Source organism: Ceratotherium simum, chromosome 26, assembly GCF_057802395.1.
Source record: "Ceratotherium simum simum isolate JZ-2026a chromosome 26, ASM5780239v1, whole genome shotgun sequence".
In the NCBI taxonomy this organism is placed as follows: Eukaryota; Metazoa; Chordata; class Mammalia; order Perissodactyla; family Rhinocerotidae; genus Ceratotherium; species Ceratotherium simum.
The window spans coordinates 1,407,276-1,430,956 of NC_141925.1; the positions used below are offsets into that span (position 1 = coordinate 1,407,276).

Consider the following 23,681-nt stretch of genomic DNA (forward strand, 5'->3'; position numbering starts at 1 on the left):
CGAGCAGGAAACGGGTGTGCGTGTGTGCGCACGCGTGTGCACACTCACCTGTGTGCACACTCACCTGATTGTGGTTGTCCACCACGACCAGGTGCCTGAGGCCCAGGGCCCGGAAGAGCTTGAACACCCTCGGGAGAGACGCATCCTGCAATGTGGGCACATCGTCAACTCATACGCCAGCCCCGCCCAAGAGCAGAGCAGAGGCGGGACCTGCCCAACGAGGGGTCAGAGTCTCCCTCGAACACCCCACCACCACCAGGATGTCAGGATGTGTCCTGAACCGCCCGTTCCCCTCCACGCTGTCTGGCCCTGCCTCAGTTTGGCCCCTGGAGTCCCGCTCTGCAGCCGCCCCCACTCCCTACACTTCGTCCTTGGCGTAACCACAGAGCTCCTCCCGGCTCGTCCTCTGACCCACGGCAGCCCCTCCAATACACTTTCTAGTGCATTCACGTGGCGGCCACTGAAGGCTGCCCCATGCTATCAGAAGCATTCTACAAGGATTCCTGCCGCCTGGTGACCCTGCAAGTGGGGCCCGCCCCGCAGCCCCCCGGCACCTGGGGCACGGTGTAGGGGGAGGGGTTCATGAACTCTGACAGGTCCATGGTGCACTCGCGCTCGTCCTGGGACACATGGATGGACTGGATTGGGGGGAAGCGGGGGTAGGCGTCGCGGAAATCCTTCAGCCTCAGCCGCCGCCGCACCAGGCCCATGTTGGACCGCTCCACGAACACCTGCGGGCAGCACTGCGTCAGAACCCAGCGCCAGGCCGAGCGGCTCTCGCTGCCCTGGAAGCGCCCAGTAGCCCGATGGGCCTACCTTGTGCTTCAGCAGGACGATCAGCTGGGAGCGCAGAATTAAGCCCTGGAGCCGGGCCGGCTGTGGGAAAACAGATGGCCTTGAAAACGGGCGGGTGGAGCCCCAGAGCGGTGGCCCTTCCTGCCTGACCAGCTCTGCCAGGTTCCACATGGATACATGGTCACTGCCTGGTCTTGTGGCAGGCATTTCACCTGCACAGGCTCATTAACTCCCCACACGCCCCGGGAGCAGGAGCAGGCCCTGCACCACAGAGCAATGAAGTGCAGCACCGGGAGGCTGTAGTGTTTGCCAGGGGCGAGACGTAGACTCAGCCGTGACAAAATTCACTCCCAACCTTTGGACGCAGGATGACTGGTGGGCTGCACATCCTGTCAAGATCCCTCCTGACAAAGTCACAGCCTCGACTCCCTGGCTGATGGGCAGCTTGGGGCATGACCACAAAACACGTGGGCGTGACTAACCTAACCAGCAAGGACTGCGCTCACACAGACCGCGTCTTCCCACGAGGGGCTCAGATCCTTCTGTAGCTAGAATTCTACTACAAACTCAAATGCTGAGTTTCTAGGCTCCTATGACCACACTTGGCGGACATGCACGCTCGGGAGGCCCACACGGAACGCCCAGCACACCCGCCCCACCCGGCGGTACCTGGGTGTCGTCGGCGCACTCCACCACAGGGAAGCCATTGTGATTGGACGTCGTGCTGCTGAGCACATCCACAATGACGCCCACCTTCTCCCTCCTCCGCAGGCAGGTGACCGGCGTGCTCATCACCTCCCTGTGGAGGAGCAAGCCTCGTCCACTGTCGGCCACACTGCGACCATGTGCCCCTGGGGGCTTCCTGAGCCCTCTCTCTTCATAACAGTCAAAGCTCAGCAGGCACAAGTCTGCTGGACTCAGGAAACCCGGGGACAAGGAGGCTGGGAGCCTGGAGACCCCCCGGGAGCTACCCTGGAGAACCAGCCCTGGGCCAGCTGCCTACACAGCCTGGACGCCTGAACAGCACTCCCCCAGACCTCTGCACAGAGGCACGCGGCCTCCTTCCTGCTCCAGGCCACTAGCACCAAATCTCCCAGAAGCATCTACCGCACCACTCGCCCCCACACCCCCATCCTGAGCATGGGGAGGAAGCCCCAGGCCACAGGCCTTCAGCTTGAACCAAGATGGGATAAGCCGCAGCCCCGGCCCGTGGTACCTGGCGGTGAGCGAGTGCGAGGTGACGGGGGCTTCCCAGTGCAGGAAGGGCACACTCTGCAGCTGGATGTGCATGTCGTACAGGCCCTGAGGATGGGGGAGGCCGCTGACGCACTGTGCCTGCCACCGAGAGAGGGGTCCTGCCCTGCACCCGCCCCCCCGAAGCAAGGGGCCCTTTGGAGGATGGTTTCACAGGGGCCCCATTCCCTCCAGTGAAGACCCCCAAGGCCCACAGTCTCAGGCACCAAGGCAGGAGCATGGGGAGGGGCCCAGAGCGAGGGCGAGGCAGCAGGCAGGCCTCTCCACCAGCCGCACCTCGATGAAGACGTCCCCCACAATCTTGGCGGTCATCAGGACCAGCATGATGGGGAAGCCGTAAGTCACGTTGCTGGTGGCCTCCATCATGATGACCGTCAGGCTCAGCGTCATCCTCACGATCCCACCTGCCCGAGGGGAGGGAAGGGCTGGGCTGGGGTGAAGTGGGGAGTCACAAGCCTCTGCAGGCCGCCTGTGTTCTCTGTGCAAGCCAGTGATCAAATCCATTCACCCCAATGGTCTCTCTCTCCAGCTGCACTGGGTGGGGACAGCAACCCTGTGCAATCGCACACCAGGGTGGAGTGGCCCATTGGCCAATGACCACAGAAATGGAGTGAACACCCGGCCTTCATGTCCCAACAGGCAGATGGTCCCCCCACCTTGGGACGCCCACGCAGCAGCCAAGACTCACCCAGCTGGGCAGCCGCTCCCATCAGGGCATACTTGCCAGGGTCCGCCCAGATCTGTGGGATGACACAGAGACCTGAGATATCAGAGAAGGTGACAGCCCCTACCCAAACCCAAGATGCAGTGACACCACCGGAGGCCACCTCCAGTGGAATTGGGCCCAGCAATTCCACAACCAGGAGGGGATCCTCCAGCTCACACACAGGGCCCAGCACCAGCCGCAGAGAGGCGTGCCCCTCTCAGGGATGCACTCTGCCATCTGCACACGCTGGAGACCTCGCAACAGGGGATAGGAGGACGCGCTCTACAGAGGAGGGGAAAGAGCTACGGGTATGTGAGGGGAGGCAGACTGGCACATGCATGTGTCAGTGACCGCGGTCCGCACAGAAATGCCAGCACCACACAGGAGTGTAGGAAGGAATGAAAATCCCACACGTGCTCCCACTTGGATGAACCCTGGAAACATGACGCTTAGTGAGAGGAGCTGCCACAAAAGGCCAGGACGTGTGCCTCCACTGACACGAAACACCCAGAACAGGCAACTCCAGACAGAAAGCAAACTAGTGGCGCCAGGGGCTGGGGGACACGGAAGTGAGTGCGAAGGAGTGCAGATTTCCCTCTGGGGTGATGAAAGAATCCTGAAACTAGACAGCAGTGAAGGTTCCACAACTGCGTGGACACACTCGAGAAGCACTGAGGCCTATGCTTTTAAAACGGTGGATTTATGGTACATGACTCAGATCTCAACAGAGAACACAAATCTGGCTCTGGCAGGAACGCTGAGGACACACACTCTGGAGCCTGGGTGGTGGGGGGGCAGGCAGAGGGACAGCAGGGGAGACTCGCTGTGCCTCTTTTACAGTTTTTAAAAAATCTTATCTGAATGAAATGAAAAAAGTAAAATACATGACAGACACGCCAAGTGACCATGGAGGCGGGTGAGGCGGAGACCGGGGAGGCAGCATGGCGGGGCCAAGGCCTGACGTACCGCCTCCTCCGTCACCGGCTCCTGCAGCCCAGCCCGAGTGGCCCCAGCCCCCAATCTGTGTGTAGAGAAGCCCCACTCACCGCAGCCCCTGTGAGGTAGGACAGGGATATGCCAAAGAGCCGGCCCCAGGCAGCCCCGATGAGCAGGGACGGGATGAAGACACCGGCGGACACTGTGAGCCCGTAGGTCCAGCAAGCCAGGAAGAAGTAGACCAGGGTGAAGAGGCCAAGGGTTGCAGGGTTGTAGGAGCCTAGGGGAGAGGGGGCTGGCCAGGGCCTGCCTCACAGACTTGCACCTGAGCAGGACCGCCCCACCCAACTGCCCAGTCATGGCCTCCTAGTCACAGACACCCTGGTGGACCCCCAGAAATCGCCACATTCTCTGAGGTCAGAGCGTGGGGCCTTGGGAGCAGGAGGACGGCCGCCTGGCAGGCGGGGTCCAGTGCTACCAGCAGGATGGTGACCTGGGGCCAAGAGAAGGTGCCAGCTGAGGTCTGTGCAAACCGCTGGCACCGCAGTACAGACCACCAGCGGTAAGGGGAGGGAGACCACCAGTCCACACAGATGACTTCCAGACTCAGGAAGATGTCAATCAAACCCTGGAACTGACATGTTTGGGACCTGGTGCTCGCCCGGTGGCCCTGTTCAGCTCCTTTTAGAAAGGGCTCAACCTTGCCTGACATCTAAAAGCCTTTCTGTGAAACTGCGTGGACTCCCGTCACACAAGCACAGAGGCCTAAGAATCAGGAGGCTCCTGGTGGCCTTGCGACAGGAAACAATTAGAGACCACCTAAAGGGTCCCAGAGCAGCTACAGGGTGGAAGACCAGATGCAATCTGCTCCATTTCCAGGTGCATGCAGCAGGCGCTATGGTGGGCCTGTGTGCTGCGGGCACCCTCTGGGTGCGGGAGAGGCGAGGCCTCTGCCTGGGGAGTGGCAGGACCAGTGAAATATGAGATGCATGCTGAAAAGCAGTGGTCTGCATTCAGAGCCTGTTTTGTTTTGTTTTTTTTTTTGCGAGGAAAATCAGCCCTGAGTTAACATCCACGCCAATCCTCCTTTTTTTTGCTGAGGAAGACTGGCCCTGGGCTAACATCTGTGCCCATCTTCTTCGACTTTATATGGGACGCCGCCACAGCACGGCTTGACAAGCAGGTGCATCGGTGCATGCCCAGGATCTGAACCTGGGCCGCCAGCAGTGGAGCGCGCGCACTTAACTGCTACACCACTGGGCCGGCCCCCCCAGAACCTGTTTTTAATTCAAAACCTGTGTGGCTGGCAAGGCCACGGACTGGTGAGAGTCACCACGCCGGCTGTTCTGACGGAGAGTGATGCATGCAAGTAGCACCCAGAAAAAAAACTCATCCTGGAAGACGAGATCAGCTTAATGAGAGATGGAGACAGCCCCCATGGCCCCTCCAGGAAGAGAAGGAGACAGCACGGGGAGCCTGGCCAGGCCCCCCTGGTGCTCACCCACCAGCTGATTCCTGGCAGCCAGCCCCTGCAGCCCACCCTTGCAGCAAGGGCAGTGACCTCTGCCCACAGGGCACGCTCGGCCAAAAGGCGTCACCCAGGCCTGGGCCTAGTGTCCAGGCGTCAGTCACAGACCAGGCCAGAAGGGACTGAGCCCGGGTGGGGACATGCGGGCGACAGCACTGCGCATGAGCACGCACCTGGGGGGTCGTGGAAAAGGCTGACCACACTCTTCTCCGGGGTGTTGAAGAAGGCCGCGGCCATGGAGTTGTACTCCCCATCTGCACAGAAGAGCTGCGGGGTTGGGAGAGAAGACGGTCTGTGGGACGGGGCAGGCCCGGCCTGCACAGAACCAGGTGACAAACACACGACACGATGGGGCCAGGCTCCAGGGCTGCGGCCTCAGACAAGAGGCACGATGCAAAGAGCCACACCCAGCAACAGCGAGGGCTTCAGAGGCACATCCAGCCCTGCAGGGGCTGGTCAATGGGACCCCTGGGCTGCACGAGTCTGTCCCTGGGGTACAAGGAGACCCCAGAGCTCACACCACGAGCATGTTCCCAGAACCCAGTGGTCAAGCATCAGCGTCCTGGGTGACAACAGGCCCAGCCCTTCCCAGGCTAAGCAGAGCTGTGGGCCCTGAGGCCACAGCCCATAAAGGGGCTGGCTCCAAGGAGAGCTGGCCTCATCAACCCCACAGCCTCAACAGAGGCATCCCGTGGGGGCCCCAGACCCACATCTTTGACTGCTTGTTTATATCCGTGCCCCGGATATAAACTTCCCGTCCCCCCTCCCCCAGACCCTGGCAACCACCAATCTGCTGTCTCTACGGATTTGCCAGTTCTGGACATTTCACATAAACAGAATCATACGCTATATGCTCCTTCCTGTCTGGTTTCCCTCACTGAGCATCATGTTTTCAACGTTTATCCGTGTCGTAGTGTATGCCAGTGCTTCCCTCCTCTTTATGGCTGAATAAACCCCTTACACGGGGGGAGCACATGTTTATCCGTCCGTTAGCTGAAGGATGTTTGGGTTGACTCCACTGAGGGATACTGTGAGCCGTGCTGCAGTGAACACGTGTGTACAGGTTTCCCTGTGCATGCAGCTTTGCATCTCTCAGATCCACACCCATGAGCCGCCACTTCTGAAGTCCTCCCGCAGACCCTGCCAGGCTGCCACTCTGGGAGGACGACAGGGTGTGACTCCATCCAACATAACAGCCCGCTCTCCTGGTGCCCGGCAGGCCACCTAACCCTGTCTGGAGACGCACCAGGGAGGTCTGGCCTTGCCTGACCCACCTGGTGGGCCTGCCTATAGGGCCCAGGGGTCCTACCTGGAGCGGGTAGGACACAGCACTTCCCTGCAGGGGCTGGCAATCCCGCGACGAGTAAATCAGCACGAAGGCGACTGTGGCCGTGACAGCGGCCACCAGCACTGCCTCGATCACCTGGAGGCATGGCCGGTGGATGTACCTAGAGCAAAGAGACGCTGGACCGAGCCACCCCACCAGAGCCAATGGCTCATTAGGAGGGTGACACAGCATGGCTACTCCCAAACGGCATCCGCCCGTCCCCAGGCACTCTCCAACAGCATTTCTGGTGGTGCAGGAGGTCAAGGAGGACGAGAAGGAAGAAGAGCTTCTGCAAACCCAGGAGCCACCCCAAAGGTTTCAGAAAACCCGAGGACTCCAATTAACTGTGTTTCTCACGGCAAAAGGACCCGTGCTGACCCCGAGCAGACCAGGCCAAGGCTGCGAGAGGTCAGAAGGCCCTGAACTCCAGGGGGGCTGGACGCACAGGTGCTTCCCCTGCCCAGGGGTTCACCCTCCAGGCCCCTCCTAGCCCAGCCCCGCACATTCCCAGCCTCGTGTACAAACCATCGTGAGGAAGTCAGGAGCACGCAGCCCCATGGGCGCAGAGCCCACTACTTGTCTATTTTCAAAGTCCTGGGGGCCACACCTGTCAACTCGATCCACAAAACAGAGGCTTCTCACCTGATTCGAAACATGGTCAGCCAATAATTCAAGGCATTGAACACGGCTCCAAGAACACCACCTACAACGGGGAAGGGGCTGTGTGTAAGCGACACAAGGAAGAAAGGTGGAGGCTGCCCAGGCAGCAGAGGGGACGGGAGCAGATGGGCCGTGAAAACATCTGTTCTCTGTTACCACACTCTGACAGACAGATGAGCTTATTTCTCTAAGGTCAGAAAAGGTTTTTCAGAGTAACAAATGCCGCCCAGGGCCAGTAGGGGTTTCGCCGATGGAAGTAAAGCTCGAGGCCTCCCCAGGTTTGGGATCCCTTGTCGGTGGGTGCAGCCCCACCCCAGGCAGCCCTGGAACAGCAAGCAGGGTGTGGGGGCCATGTCCCTCTCTGGCCATTTCAAGGCTGGCCAAGCCTGGAGTCCTGCAGGCCCTGTCCCCACCACATGCTTTAGGTCCTGCTGGAAGGTGCCTGCCGCCGTCTCGAGAGCAATGGCCCAGCGTGGGGCCGGGGCAGGCTGGTGTCCTGTGCGGGAATGGCCCTTACCCACCACGCCCATGGCGATGAAGATGGGGATCTCATGGATCGTGTACACCATGGTCTGTGCAGAGAGGGAGAGAGCAAACATTCTGTGAGGGACAATGTCATCCGACGTGGGATCAGACACTGTACAGCATCTGCTCCACACGCACGGGAACCTCCCGGCCCTGTCACATGGGGCTGTGGAGGACCCGCAGGGAATGCTGGGAGTTTGGAGCAGCCTGTGCTCCTGCTCACACAGGCTGGTCTGGGAGGCAATCAGAGACCCTGCAAGGTTTTTATCTTTCTGAGGCTTCACCTGCTCCTCAGTCAGGTCTCCATCACCTGAGAAGGGGGCACGGCCTGAGCTTTGGCCAAAGGGGGAGGCAAGGGGGGCAGGAACGAAGGACAGCCCCAGGAACACATCTCATGACCAGATTACCCAGGAGGCCCCGACGTCTCCGTGTGTGCGAGAACCGTCCCAGGAGTGGCTACGGTGGTGCATGGTCCAGGCCTCCCTAGAAACACTGGCCTGCACCTACTCGTACTCTGTGAGCCACGGCACGAGCTCCCTGGCTTGCCACACTCAGCGCTGTTGTCCGACAGTCCAAGGATGGCTGAGATGCCCCTGGAGGGGCCCGCTGGGGGATGGGCGTCCTAGCCTGCACGGCCAGGTTGGAAGTGCGCTTTCCTAGAGCGCCCCTGGCGCTTACAGATAAGAGCTCAACCTCGTAGGTAAGATGTAGATTCTTCCAAAAGCTCAAATTCTCAGGCTGATCTTTAAGTACACAGCCTTAGCCCCACACCAAGAACGAACCAGAAAGAGTGAGGGAGGACAACATGGTGGGTTACCTCCGTGTCAAATCTTCCAAAGTTGATGAGGCCCGGGCTGGACAGATCCCATATGTTTCCATGATAGATGCTTAGGACAAAGTTCAAGGTGAAGGTGGAAATCATGGAAGCAAAGAACTGCAGGCAGAGAGGGAGACAGGCGCCATCAGGAGCATGGCAACCAGTCCGAGGCACCAAGCCCACCCAGCTAGATGCCCAGAACTGGGGAAGATGGGAGCTGGGGAGGGGGCTGCAGGAGGAAGGGCTGCCTCCCCTCCTGTCATTCAGGAGGCACCTGGAGACCCTCAAAAGCTGAAGGGAAAGGGGCCGGGGCCTCGCTGGCCGGTCCCCCTCACAGCCAGGCCAGCCGGGTCGCAGCCTTTTCTGGACGAGCGTCAGGGCCAAGCCAGTGACAGAGCCAAGGGAAGGAGGTGTGTGGGGTCTGGGGGCTCCCAGAGGGGGGAGGGGGGCAGGAGAACGAGGGTGGACAATGTCTACGATGACAGGGGAGGGACAGGTGGCAATATGACAGCCAACACTTCAGGTCAAGTGAGAGGCAGAACCATAACGGACCCGGGGGCCTGGTTCCAACCACGGCTCAACAGATCCTCATGTGAAGACACCAAAGTGGGGGCCGAGAGCACAGCACCTGCCCCGACACGGAGGCCAGGCGCCAGAGCGGCCTGCTCAGGGAGAGGCAGCTGTCCACGGGCACTTACGATTCTCCATGTCAGGAACTGGTTCCAGAAGGAGGCACCTTCCTCTAAGCTGAACAGGACCCCACCTGGAACGGCCAGTGGCCCAGCCCTGAAGTGCCCACCCAGGCCATGGGAACCCTGAGCCCACTGCCGCCTCACGCCCCCCGACGCCAGGGCACTGGGACCACATCAGAGGCCACCCTCAGGGCCTCTCGGGGTGCACCCCATGCCCTTGCCCACACTCAAAGTCCACAAACACCAAGGCCATCGCTTCACACCGCAGGAGAACACGGACAGCGACGTCAGACCAGGCAGGGCCACCCCTCCTCACCCACGGGGGCTCCAAACGCAGCGGACACTCCAGCCGCAGCTCCTGCTGAGACAAAGTCCCGCTTCTCCGTGTCTCTGCGGAAGTACTCGAAGATCTGAACCGGGAACACACGGGGCACAGAGGCTCAGCCAGCTTCTCCAAGGGCACTTCTCTCAGGAAGGGAGAAGGTCGGCTAGAGGCCACAGAGACGGGGCCGAGGGAGGGGAGGAACGGGGAAGGGGCATCGCCCCGTCAACCACTGGATTCACAGAGACTGCAGAAGCGAAGGTGGCAGCAACACCACAACAGGTGCCCCACACACCAACCACCAAGGGAAAACCATGAAAACCTCCCATTCACAGCAATAATTACACTTCACGGTCTGCACAAGAGACGTATCAATAAACTCAAAACTCCACTGAGACCTAACGAAACTGAATGAATGAGAAACTTAAATGTGTTCTTGATTTAAAAAGAAAGACTCTGTACTGTAAAAGTGTTAACTGTCTCTAAACCTAGAAATTCAGTGCAATACCCATTAAAATGCTGGGGGCTCTTTAGGGAAACATGACAACACTGTTCTGAGGCGTATTGTGAAAATTCAGCATCTTTAATCTGTACATGTCGTTCCTGACGTGTTTCTTGGTTAGAGTCCTTTAAGAAGCTGTTAACAGCTACAGACCTCCCCTGCAGGAAATGCACAACCCCACGAAACACCCAGAATCAGGCTGAGCGGACTCCTTGGTCAGGACCCAGGAAAGCCCCCAGGATAGGACGCCGGGGAGACCCTCAGATGCGATGTCAAGTATAGGTCCTGGGAGAGCACGCCTGCACAGAGCAGGAGGGGCGCCGGCCCTCCCAGGGGTGTTCACGCTCACCCTCATGGTCATCATCCACATCAGGAGGGAGGACTCACCTTGAAATCTCGCTTCAGCGACGTTGACCTCCCCTGGGACACCCCAGCAGCAATCACGGAGCCTGAGTGAATCATCGGCCCCTCCTGGAAGGACAGGACGGCCACACGCAGATGAGCATGACCTCACAGAGAACAAATTGACCATGGGTCCCGTGTGGCACACAGAGGGACTCAGGCTAGGGCAGCGCCACACACTCCATTACCTTTCCCACGGCCAGTCCTCCCACCACGGACAGGATCACACCACACACCTTGATCACCAGAGTCTGGAACACAAAGGAAGACATGTCAAGCGTCTGGGGAAGGCCAGACACAGTCCAAGATGCTGAGCAACAAAACGGCACATGTGAAGCACAGCCCAGACAGGAGAGCACCAGACAGGTGCACAGAGGGCAGCGCACCTCAGTGTGTCGGTGGTGGTGGGCTTCCGGCCCATTCTTTCCTGCCTTCCTGTATCTTCAGACTTTCTCTACTGAGTAGCTGTGTGCAGTACGTGAACAAAGCGGTGATGGCGCCCCTCTTCACACTCCAGGGGCACCTCCTCACCCAGCACTCTCCTTAGTCCCTGCCCACCGCCTGGCTACCTACTCTGGCTCCTACAGGTCAGACGCCACTCCCAGCAGCCCCAACGTCCACTCCGCTCTTCTGCTGCAGGGAACTGAGCACAGCCCTCACCCCGAGGCCGCTCTGCTCCCCTAGATTGTGTCCACCGGCCCTACTGAATCCCACCCCTGGGGGCACCCCCTCCCCAGGCAGGGGCAGGAGAGAAGCCACCCGCAAATCCTAGGCCGAGGCACGCTGACCGCACACCTGGAGACAGCCGCAGGAGGAACCGTGACTTCCCAACCCTCTGGGAATCAGGGCCTCCGAGAATACTAAGGATAATGGGTATTCAGGAAGAGTTTGAAAAAAGGAAGAACGCCCTGAAGTCTATCACTCCCCACGGCTCTCCTCGTGAGCCGCCACCCACCAGCCAGAACTCACACACGTTCTACACGGCTGTGATCACAACACACGCACAGCAAAGCACTTCTGCCTCATTCAACATGCACAAGAGAAAGTTTGTACCACTTTCCAAAGAAAATTTACATAAAAACCATCAGCACATCCCTGCACACGCTCATCAGCAGCACGCGAAATGGGTCCGGGAGAATGTGGAGGTGCAGGTGGGCAAACGAAACGCCCCGACCTCAGCAAAGAAACCCCGAGCTGAGCACCAAGCTTCCAGCCAGAGGTCACCCCCTGCGCCTTACCTTGAGCCGCACTACATGGGGGATCTTCACCCCGTTGAGGAAACACTTGATCTGGGGGATCCCGCTGCCAGCAGCAACCGGCTGGAAGGAGAGAGAGGTGAACACTGAGCTGGGCTGTGCTGGGTGAGCTGCCACAGCCACACAGGGCCCGAGATGGGGGGACGGGCCACCTAGAGAAGGGACTTTTCACTCCCCCCCCCAGATGCAGAGCGACCCCTGGGGGAGCGCACACTGTGGGACACGGGAGGAAGTCAGGGTGGAGATGAAAGGAGGCCCAGTGTCCCCCAAAGACGCAGGGAGGGGACACTCCTCCTGGATGGACGGGAGGCACATGTCACGCACCACCTGAGAGGGGCCAGAGCTCCTCACTCCTCTGAGGGGGCACCACACTGGACCCCAAAGAGAAGCTTCTGGATGCTGCCCCTTCTTCCTTCAACACCCCACGACAAGGCAGAAGCAAAGAAAGATGCAGGCCATAGGAAGGGCTTACGAGAGAAGTCCCGGAACGGAGGAGCACCCTAGGAGGGTCTGAGGCCAGGGGCACCCCCTAGACGTGTCCTCACGGCATGGGGCAGGAACCTGTAGCAGGGTGGACAGGGGCAGCACCCCAAGGTCGGGGGTGACGAGGGCCAGGTGTGTTTGTTGTTTTGACTCAACAGTTTAGCGTTGGCACCAGAGGGGTCCACCGCACGCAGTCTGACAGTGGGAAGCTCACTGGCAGAAGCTGCGGGTGGGTGAGCTGGAGGAGTTCCTACCCACCAGGCGACTCCCACCACAGCCTCCTCGTGGCCATTCGTACCTCTATGAAGGCGACGATCACAGAGCCTATGAACACGAATGCGGCGTTCAGTGCGGCCCACAGCACAAGGGACAAGGACAGCCCGCCCTTCTCCGTGAACCTGTCGATATCTGGGGCTCATCAAGGATGACTGCGGCTTTACCACCGGGCACCACGCCCCCGTGGCCCCGCCTTCTGGGCCTGGAGCACCCGCCCGGGTGTGAAGCTGCCCCAGAGCCCCTGGGGGTCATGCGTTCACCGCACAGCTCAGAGACATTCCACAGTCCAACCAGGACAGAGCTGTCCCCTCAGGCACGCCTCCCGCAACTGGACGGCAAACACAACAGGCCGGGGGCTGCTCCCGCTAGGTCACTCTGTGCCACACGGTCACAGACAAAGGATATTGTCCTTGACGACCCTGTACTTCAGGCCAGCCAAGTTCTCCACCACAATGTCAATGAAGCAGGCCACAAGGCCTGTGAGAATCCCGATCATGGCGCAGATGACCCAGCGCTTGATCTCCACCGTCCGGAAGGCCTGCCGGGGGGAAGGCACCAGTCAGAAGTGGGTGTGGTGGCGAGATCTCCAGTCACAGGCTGCTCTCGTCACGGCGTGACTGGCCCCTGGAATTCTGCTGGCCGCCACCACACACTGCGTGCTGCACTCGGGACCCCCAAGTTCTACAAAGGTGGCCTCTTGTCAATGTCTCGGAGACAATGGAGTGTGCGTGTGACATCCCACACCTTCCCCAACCAATTCATAATCAGCTGCTGACATTCTGGACCCCACAGCTGACATCTCTAAGAACAGCCTTCTAAGTCATAACCAAGTGACACACATGGTTTCCTGTACTAGGCATCAGGTGTCTCTCGCTCCAAGACACACACCAAAATCTGAGGCAGGAGGATCGAGGACCAAGGAGGGGCGGGAGATGGAGGCGATGCATTGCTGCACTTGGGCCGGAGAGCACCACCAGGCCAGCCCTTCGGTCACCAGGGCAGTGCAGAGCGGGGCACGTGCTCCGAGGACACCGCACCACGGTCAAAGGCCATGGGGACACCTCTGAGGCAGCAGCCTGGGCTGCTGGGCCCCAGACTCACCATGTGGTTGATCCGCCTCTCCTCCTCCAGGAACAGCTGGTTCTCACTGTTGTCATAGTCCAAGCTCTGCAGACCAGGATGGAAGAGACAACACTGACCACTGACCTGACACTCCAGGTTCACATCAGGCAGCGGGTAGGGGTGGAGGGGAGAGAGGGGATAAAGTGCCAGGGGCCACATGGGGCAGGAGTACAAAGGGAGGAGGCCCACCTCGTACTTGAGGGACAGGAGCTTCTCATTGTGTGGGATCTCCTTGGGGAAAGGCTGAGGGGGGTCCATCTCCTGTGGAAGGAAGAGGCAGAACCCACACACTCGACAACTCAGCACATTTAAGAATGAAGCCCAAACAAGAAGAAGAGGGGGCACATACCCACTCGTCCCACGAGGTTGGTACTTTTCTGACCTCAAAGCCAGACAAGGACACCACGAGACAGGAAACTGACTACAGACATATACCCTTCATGAACACACACACAAAGTCCTCAATAAGGTGCCAGAAGACCAGGGCCTGAAACACCAAGCCAAGTCGGGTTTACCCCAGGAATGTAAGGTTGGTTTAACACCGGAAAATCAGTTAATGTACTATGATGGTGGTATGATGGAAAATGTATTATTGGTCTATGTCCCAGGTTCTGGCACACGGTTCCTAAAACCCTTAGCATCTCTGCAGTACAGAGTGTCTTCTGTGTACTAATGAGATGGATGGGGGCTAGGGGCCCCTAGGTAGCTTCAGGATGGAGGCTGGTTGTCAGGGGAACTGACCATGTGATTGGAGGGTTGGAACTTTCAGCCCCACCCCCCAACCTCTGACCTCTGGGGAGGGGAGAGGCTGGAGACTGAGCTAATCACCATAAAAACCCGGAATGAGAGGGTCTGGAGAGCTGCTGGGGTGGTGACCGTGGGAGGTGCTGGGGGACGGCGCTCCCGGGCAGCATGGAAGCTCCGCGCCCCTCCCCACTCCTTCCCTGCGTCTCCTCCACCTGCTGTTCCCCAGTCCTATCCTTTATGATAAACAGTAAACAGTTATGTAAAGTGTCTCCCTGAATTCTATGGGCCATTCTAGCAAGTTATGGATCCAGAGGAGGGGTCAATGGGAACCCCGATTTATAGCCAGTCGATCAGAAGCACAGGTGACAACCTGGAATTGTGACTATTGTCTGAAGTGGGGGTGGTCTTGTGGGACTGAGCTCTCAGCCTGTGGGGTCTGCGCTAACTCTGGGTAGATAGTGTCAGAATGAACTGACTTGTAGGATACTCAGGTGGTGTCTGAAGAATCAGAGAATTAGCTGGTAATGAAGAGAAAACCAACACATTTGGTGTCAGAAGTGTTGTAAATGGAAACAGTTCAATGCCATTTCAATAACATAAAGGACAAAATCCACACGATCATCTCAACAGACACAGAAAAAGCATCTGACAAAATCCAACACCACTTCACGATAAAACCAGGAACAGAGGGAACCTGCTCGACTTGATGAAGACATCTAGGAAAACCCACAGGTCACATCACACTTTCTCCTTTTATGGAGAAAGTCTCTGCCAATCATGTATCTGATGAGCGATGGTGAAAGACTGAAGCTTCCCCACTGCAAATCGGGAAGAAGACAAAGCCGCCCACTCTCACCACTGCTGTTCAGCATTGCACTGCAGGTTCTACAAGGGCAGTTAGGCAAGAAAATGAAACAAAGAGCACCCAGATGGAAAGGAAGAAGTGAAACTCTCTATGTGTAGATGACATGATCTAGTATACAGAAAATCGCCCCAAATACACAAAAAACTATTAGAACTGACAAACGCATTCAGTAAGACTGAAGGATACGAGATCAATGTACAAAAGTCACATGTATTTCTATGCGCTTGCAATGAACTATACAAAATGAAGTTAAGAAAACAACTCTATCCACAATAGCATCAAAGATAAAATACATAAAAAAAACTTTATTCCTAAAATACATTTAACAAAAGAAGTATAAGACTTGTACTCTGAAAACTACAAAACGTTGGAAAAAACTGAAGACCTAAATAAACGGAAAAATATCCTGTGTTCATAGACTGAAAGATGCAATATTAAGATTCAATGCAATCCCTCTCTAAATTCCAGCTGGTGTTGTTGAAGAAATTGACAACCTGATCCTAAAATCCACATGGAAATGCAAGGGACCCCAAACAGCCAAAACAACCTTGAAACAGAACGAAGTTGGAAGACTCAGACTTCCTAGTTTCTAGTCATCCAGACACTGAGGCACTGGCACGAGGACAGACAGGTGGACAGAAGACAACTGAGAGCCCAGAAATAAACCCTCACATCTACGGCCAAGTGGTTTTCCACAAGGCGCCCAGACAATGCATCAGGGAAAGAGCGGTCTTCTTGGGAAATGGTGCTGAGAGAACTGGATGTCCACAAGGCAGAAGGACAAGGCTGGATGCGCGCCGTAAACCATATACAGAACTTGTGAAAAGTGGATCAAAGATCTAACCACACGTAACTCTTATAAGCAAACACAGGAGTAAATCTTAGTGACGTTGGGTCAGGCAATGCTTTCTTAGATATGACACCAAAAGCACAAGCAACCAAAGAAAAAACAGATAAGCTGGACTTCATCAGCGTGAAAAGCTTCTGTGCTTCAGAGGACGCTGTCAGAAAGTGGCAAGAAACCCACAGAGCAGGAGAAAGTCTTTGCCATCATGTATCTGATAAGCGATTTGTGTCCAAAGTATATAAAGAACTCTTACAGTTTGATTACCAAACACATACAACTCGATTAAAAAATGAGCATAGGATCTGAATAGACATTTCGCCAAACACATATAGACAGCCATCGGCACAGGAAAGATGCTCGACATCACCAGGGAAATGCAAATCAGAACCACGAGAAACCGGAGGCAGAAGGCAAATGCAAGTCTGGCGGAGGGGGCTCAGAGAACGTTTCCGTGGCAGCTAGCTGTAGGACAGTCCGGCCCTGGCACAGGAGCAGGAGAGGAGGCACCACCGCTCTCCAAGGGTCCCCCCCAAGATGCCCACTCCCACCCGGCCCCCAGAGCCCTCCTCCAGCCCACCTTGGGCCCCTCTCCCACCCACAGCACCCACCTCCCTAGCCTGCTTCCTGCGCCTCCACACAGCACGCTCAACGTTCCTCACCTAACACACACTTCCCCCATTTCTACTCATCTGGCTCGGCCTCAGCGATACAGCCCCTCAGAATGGCCTTCCCTGGCTCAGGGGTCCACTGCCTGCTTGTCATTCTTCCCTGAGCCCTGCATGGCCCAGGTCTGTCCCCAAGCTCTGCGCAGCCCGCCCACCGTCTGGCATCCTCATGTTTGGCATTCACCGTCTGCCTTCTGCCAGGCCCCAGATCCACAAGAGCAGACTCATCCTTTCTGGGAATAAGCCTGCCATGTAGTGGGAGCTCCAGGAATGGGGCATGACTACCACTCACTGGGTCCAGAAGCTCATCGTCCAGCTCCACGTTGCTCATCTGTCCAATCCGGAAAAACACAGAACGGGGCGACTAGAAGCAGAAGAGAAATCACAGGGGCTTAGCCACAGGGCCGTGCGGCACTGTGCATCCCCACCCGGCCCTGCCCGGGGAGCACGGACCCACACCAGCCACAAGGGGGACGCCAGCAGGGCCAGTGCTGGACCCTCAGGCCAGCCCCCACCACCCACAGCCTGTCACCAATTAGTCCGGCCTCCAGATCGGAAGCCCAGGCCTTCACAACCCCAGAGGCCCCGTCCTCTCCTGTTCCACGGCGCTTCAGAGACTGGAGACAAGACACCCGCCAGCCAGAACGCAGGGCTGCAGGACCATGCTGGCGTCCTCCCGGGCCCCCCACCCTCAGCCTAGAAAATCTAGGTGGTCCGGGGCCCGTCCTCCAGGAGTCTTTCTGTTCCCTGGCCCTCCACAACCCCCATTTTTGTGCACACCCCATCATGAGACTGAGTGACTCTGCCAGGTGGGGACCTGTCCCAGGCCTCCAGGCTGGCCCTCCAGACACACAGTCAGAGGTGCCTCCTCCCCTGGGGCAGGGGCGCCCCCAAGACCCTCCCTCTCTAAAGTGGGGCCGTGCTCCTGGGCCCAGGGGGCAGGTCAACCACAGAGGATTGACAACCAAGCGCGTGACTTCTTTTATGCCTGCTACCCAGGCACAGTGGAGGCCAAGACCAGGAAAGAAAATACAAGCACCAGTTACACTTGCATTTCAGAGAAATGAGTCACGTGTTAGCCTAAGTAGGCCCCAAAGACCACGTGGCACACACTTGTACTAAAATATTATTCACTGTTTCTCTGAAAGGCAAATGTAGCTGGGCGCCCCATTTTATCTGGCAGCCCTACACGCAGTGGAGAATCACACGGCGGCAAACCACGCTACGACGACAGGAACAAACCACTGCTGACACCAGATGGGCCCGAGGAGTGCCAGCCAGAGAGCTACGGCGATCCCACCACAGCAAGTGGAAGGTCAGGTGAACCTCACCTGTGTTGCACACGTGGTTACTTGGGGGGGGGGGGCAGTAAAAGCGAGGGGCACTAGGAGGCTTTGCGGATGCTGGCTGACTCTGGTGGGGGGGTACCTGAGTCTTCTGGGGCTGCCGTAACCAATTCCCACAGCCTAAGTGGCTTAAAACAGCAGAAATTTATTCTCTCCCAGCTCTGGAGGCCAGAAGTCCAGTTTCAAGGTGTCAGCAGGCAGTGCTCCCTCTCAAGGGTGCAGGGAGGCTCCTTCCTGCCCCTCCCACCTTCTGAGGGCATTGGCAATCCTCAGGAGTCCTTGGCTTGTGGCCGCGTCACTCCCATCTCTGCTTCAGTCATCATGCGGCCTCCTCCCTGTGTGTGCTGGTGTCCAAATTTCCCTCCCCTGATGAGGACAGCAGTCACTGGACTCAGGGCCCACTCTACGTCTGTCCGACCTCATCTTAACTCGATCACATCTGCAAAGATCCTATTTCCATACAAGGACCTATACACAGGTTCTCAGGGCTAGGAGTGGACAGATCTTCTGGGGGCCACCATCACCCCACAACAGGTGGTAACTCTGAGGTACACGTTCATGTGACAATCGCATGCTCCGCTCGCATGACTGTGCACTTCTCTCTACATACACACGGTACACCTCAGTACAACAGGTGAATAATGAGAGAAACACAGTTGTTTCCTCTTTTATTCTCCCCCCCTCCCCAAAGCCCCAGTAGATAGTTGTGTGTCATAGTTGCACATCCTTCTAGTTGCTGTATGTGGGACACGGCCTCAGCATGGCTGGAGAAGCGGTGCCTTGGTGCGCGCCCAGGATCCAAACCCAGGCCGCCAGTAGCAGAGCGCACGCACTTAACCGCTAAGCCACGGGGCCGGCCCTGTTTCCTCTTTTAAAAACAATTGGCAATGCCCCCAAACTGCTGAATCCGATGAGAAAAGCAGGGCAGGGGGCCTGCACTAGCCCAGGAAGGGATCCCAGCTCTTGAGTGAACGCTGACCAGGAGGTGGCCCAGGGCTGGCTGCAACCTCTGCTCCCCAGACAGGACAGTGTGATCAGGAAGGGGGCACCAGCCACAAGCCTCACCACAGCCACACCAAATGCACTCCCTCGGGGACATCTCCACACACATGGACCAGCCAGGCAAATAGGGCACAAAGACGGACAAACCCAGCAGAGCAACAGCAAGGCAGAACCGAATGTACAAACGTGCAAAGAAAATGGGAAAATCGATCTGTCCTCCGACCTGACAGACGGAGCCCCAGAAAAAGGCAGGGGCATCTTATCTTACCCATCACATCATGAGAGAAGCTCAACTCCATCAGGCAGTCTCCCACCGTGCCAAGGCAGCCCAGAGTCAAACCCCACAAAGCATATCCTTTGACACCTAACAGAGTCCGAGGGCTAGGCTGTGACCACGCACATTGCCTCAGGAGAGGCAGGGCAGGAACGGTCTGGATGGGCAAGCACTCACTCGCTCCAGTGACAACAGCATGCGGCCAGGAGGATGCCAGGTGGGTCTGCACCAAGAGAGCAACGTTTTGGATGGGGAATGCTCATCAGCACCAGGAGATGAAGGCTGGTGGTGGGCGGGGCTAAGCCCTGACCACGCCCCCCACGGCTGCCTGGGCTGGGCCCTCACCCACCCTCCTCCAGCATCTTTATGTTTCTACTGTCTCTTCTCAACTTGATGAGCATCTTTTAGGAAATATCTTTTGTGATGAAAAAACCATTTACCTGCAGCCATATATTTGGTGTTGTGTCTGTTTCTTTCTCTTTTCAAGAATTTATTTATTTTTTTGCTGAGGAAGATTAGCCCTCAGCTAACATCTGTTGCCAATCCTCTTTTTGCTGAGGAAGATTGGCCCTGGACTAACATCCATGCCCATCTTCCTCTACTTTATGTGGGACGCCTGCCACAGCATGGCTTGAAAAGCAGTGCATGGGTCCACGCCTGGGATCAGAACCTGAGAACCCCAGGCTGCTGAAGCGGAGCACGCGAACTTAACCACTATGTCACCGGGCCAGCTCCTCTTTCTCTTTTCTTAAACAAAAGTTAAATTAAATACTAGTTGTTCCTCAAACTACTGATATGCACAACAGCCTGGACAAAATCTCCAGGGCGGGTGCTGAGTGAAAGCAGTCAATCCCAAAGATTACACATTGTGCGGTTCCACCGACCTGCCATTCTCGACGTCAGACCTGGAGAGACGAGCAAAGATCAGGTGAGGGGTGTCACTATAAGAGGTAGGACAAGGGAAATCTTGGAAGTGATGGACATGCTCTGTATCTTGACTGCAGCAGTGCTCACACAGATCTATAGGCGTGACATGACAGCAAAGAACTAGACACACAGACACACGTGCACACGTGCACATCTTACGCCAACGTCAGTGCCCAGTTTCAGCACCGCGCTATAGTTACGTAGGATGGAACCACTGGAGGAAACTGGAGGAAGGTACACAGGCACTCTCTGGACTGTCTTTCAACTTCCTGTACCTCCATAATTATTTTAAAAATTTTAAAAATTTATATGCAAATGGTACTACATCAAACCGAAAAACTTCTATGCATCAAAGGAAACAACAGGGGCCGGCCCGGTGGCGCAAGTGGTTAAGTGCACACGTTCCGCTGTGGCGGCCCGGGGTTCGCCGGTTCAGATCCCGGGTGTGCACCGACGCACCGCTTGTTAAGCCATGCTGTGGCGGCGTCCCATATAAAGTGGAGGAAGATGGGCATGGATGTTAGCCCAGAGCCAGTCTTCCTCAGCAAAAAAAGAGGAGGATTGGCATCGGATGTTAGCTCAGGGCTGGTCCTCCTCACAAAAAAAAAAAAAAAAGGAAACAACAGAGTGAAAAGGCAACCTACAAAATGGGAGAAAATATTTACAAATCATGTATCTGACAGGGGGTTAATATCCAGAATATATACAGAACTCCTACAACTCAACAACAAAAAAACAAACAACCCAATTCAAAAATGGGCAAAGGACTTGCATAAACATTCCTCAAAAGAATATACACAGGAGCTGGCCCCGTGATGTAGTGGTTGAGTGCGCGTGCTCTGTTGCTGGCGGCCCAGGTTCGGATCTCGGGCGCGCACCAAGACACCACTTGTCAGGCCACACTGTGGCAGCATCCCATGTAAAGCAGAGGAAGATGGGCACAGATGTTAGCCCAGGGCCAGTCTTCCTCAGCGAAAACAGGAGGATTAGGGGGCCAGCCCAGTGGCGCAAGCAGTTAAGCACGCGCGCTCCACTGTGGCGGCCCAGGGTTTGCCGGTTCGGATCCCGGGCGTGCACTGACGCACTGCTTGGCAAGCCATGCTGTGGCAGCGTCCCATATAAAGTGGAGGAACACGGGCACGGATGTTAGCCCAGGGCCAGTCTTCCTCAGCAAAAAAAAAAGAGGAAGATTGGCAGATGTTAGCACAGGGCTGATCTCCTCACCAAAAAAAACAAAAAAGAGGAGGACTGGCATGGATATTAGCTCAGGGTTGATCTTCCTCACACACACAAAAAAAGGAATATACACAAATGGCCCAAGCACATGAAAACACGCTCAACATCACTAATCATCAGAGAAATGCAAATCAAAACCACAATGAGATATCCCCTCACACCCATGAGGATGGTCAGAATCAAAAAGCAGAGAATAACAAGTGTTGGTGAGGATGTGGAGAAGTTGAAACCCTGTGCACAGCTGGCAGAAATGTAAAATGGTGCAGCTGCTGCAGAACAGTATGGTGGTTCCTCAAAAAATTAAAAATAGAACTACCATATGATCCAGCAATTCCACTTCTGGGTATACACCCAAAAGAATTGAAAGCAGGGTCTTGAAGAGATATTTGCACACAGATATTGTTCATAGTAGCATTATTCACAAACAGCCAAGGGGTGGAAGCAACTCAAGTGTCCATTCACAGATGAATGGATAAACCTAACATGGCATGTTCATACAATGGAATATTATTTGGCCTTAAAAAGGAAAGAAATTCTACAATATGCTACAACATGGATGAACCCTGAGGACGTTATACTAAGAGAAAGAAGCCAGTTACAAAAAAACAAAAACGCTGTATGATTCCATTTATATGAGGTTCCTAGAATAGTCAAAATTATAGACACAGGAAGTAGACTAGTGGTTGCCAGGGGAGGGGGATAGGAAGTGAGCGTTTAATGGGGAAAGAGTTTCAGTTTTGCAAGATGCAGAGTTCTGTGGATGAATGGTGGTGATGGTTGCACAACAATGTAAATGTATTTAACAGTACTGAACTGTACACTTAGAAAAAGTTAAGATGATAAACTTTGTTATATGTTTTTACCACAATTAAAACAAATTCTAAAAACAATGTAAAGGCTATTTGCCACCCCAGTCTGCCGCTCTGCATTCTAACAGCGGCCAGGCCCATGCTCAGCCCTGAGGACACAGGGCTGCTGCCGGCAGAGGCGTACAGGCAAAGGAAACAAGCTGCCCATGAGCAACGCAGTGTCAACTGTGAGAAAGGCTGCCGGGGTGCTGACGGGGACCCAGAGGGAGCGGTCTGCACCAAACTGGGCTGGCAAGGGGGAGCATTTAGGCTGAGCGTGAGGGAAGAGGAGCAGAGGCAGACGCAGAGGCAGGCGGACGACAGCAGGAATCACCCTGGATGGGAACAGCCCCGCTGCTGCCACCTCGATTTGCACACACTGCAGCCTCTGCCCGGGGGCCTCCCAGGACCCTCTGATGGGGTCCGGGCCCACTCTCGTCCCTCAGCTCTCTGTACTGTCCAGCCGTGCCTGCGTCCTCGCCTGCCTCCCCAGACTGTGAGCTTGAGGGTGGTGGCTCTATCCCACTCACACTGGCCCCAGAGAGGTGCGCTACTAGAGGGATGAGGGAGACAGATTCAGGGAGCCCTTGGGGAGGGAGCTGGGTGGCCGGCCTGGACCCTACAAAGTGGGGCTGGGGGTGGGTGCATGGAGAGGGAGAACAGTGGGAGGACCCTGAGGCAGAGGGATTTCCTGGAGGGGCTGCCCCTTGGGCTGGGAGCCTCATAGGAGAAAGACAGGCACTCACTTACATGGAGCAGAGCTCAAGGAGCCAGTGGGGATGACAGATGACCCACTCCTGCACCTTCCTTGCACCCCCTCCCTGGCACTCGCAGTCTGTGGTCTGGAGCTCCGGGTCACCAGGGCAGGACACAGTCCCAAGGGGTAACCCCAGTTCCCAGAGAAGCAAGATCCCCAGAACCATTCTAAACACTAACCTGAGAGTTCTACCCCACTGGGTGTCTCAGCTGGAGACAGGTCCCTGGGAAGGTCCTGCATCTACAAACATTGCAAAGACCCACCCCCTACCCCTGAGCATCTATTTCTGGCTCAGATTTCCCCCTATAAGTTCTCAAAATGCTCCACTGCCCACTCACATGACCCTGACTTGCTGGCTGACCTCACCCTCTCCTTGTTCCAGCAGCGTACGGGCAGCAACTCACTGGATAACTCACGATCACCCCACACTCAGCCACGATGGGCCCAGAGGCCTGAGGAAGGGAAGAGCAACCCACAGGTGGCTCTGAATGGTCTGATCTGGTCCCCGTCCACCGTCCACCCTGCCCAGGGCCACGCCTGCTCCCCACAGTGCACTCAGCAGCC

General features: G+C 56.4%; 1 protein-coding gene across 4 annotated transcripts in view; it reads right to left on the reverse strand.

Annotated features, from left to right (window-relative positions):
* Positions 1-23,681, reverse strand: part of CLCN7 (Cl-/H+ antiporter 7) — a 29,729-nt gene that overhangs the window by 3,356 nt on the left and 2,692 nt on the right. For 3 of the 4 annotated variants that reach the window (XM_087449346.1, XM_087449349.1, XM_087449350.1), the window contains exons 2-24: positions 17,020-17,091; positions 13,793-13,864; positions 13,583-13,648; positions 12,882-13,019; positions 12,504-12,608; positions 11,705-11,785; positions 10,655-10,717; positions 10,452-10,535; positions 9,557-9,650; positions 9,247-9,311; positions 8,549-8,665; positions 7,724-7,778; positions 7,189-7,249; positions 6,529-6,667; positions 5,393-5,486; positions 3,802-3,971; positions 2,738-2,789; positions 2,326-2,453; positions 2,012-2,097; positions 1,465-1,594; positions 817-876; positions 555-731; positions 65-145 (exon numbers count right to left, since the gene is read on the reverse strand). In XM_087449346.1, the coding sequence (XP_087305472.1) occupies positions 65-145; positions 555-731; positions 817-876; positions 1,465-1,594; positions 2,012-2,097; positions 2,326-2,453; positions 2,738-2,789; positions 3,802-3,971; positions 5,393-5,486; positions 6,529-6,667; positions 7,189-7,249; positions 7,724-7,778; positions 8,549-8,665; positions 9,247-9,311; positions 9,557-9,650; positions 10,452-10,535; positions 10,655-10,717; positions 11,705-11,785; positions 12,504-12,608; positions 12,882-13,019; positions 13,583-13,648; positions 13,793-13,864; positions 17,020-17,091 (2,190 nt within the window). The remainder of the gene's footprint in view (positions 1-64; positions 146-554; positions 732-816; positions 877-1,464; positions 1,595-2,011; positions 2,098-2,325; positions 2,454-2,737; positions 2,790-3,801; positions 3,972-5,392; positions 5,487-6,528; positions 6,668-7,188; positions 7,250-7,723; positions 7,779-8,548; positions 8,666-9,246; positions 9,312-9,556; positions 9,651-10,451; positions 10,536-10,654; positions 10,718-11,704; positions 11,786-12,503; positions 12,609-12,881; positions 13,020-13,582; positions 13,649-13,792; positions 13,865-17,019; positions 17,092-23,681) is intronic. The other variant, XM_087449348.1, reaches the window with a different exon arrangement.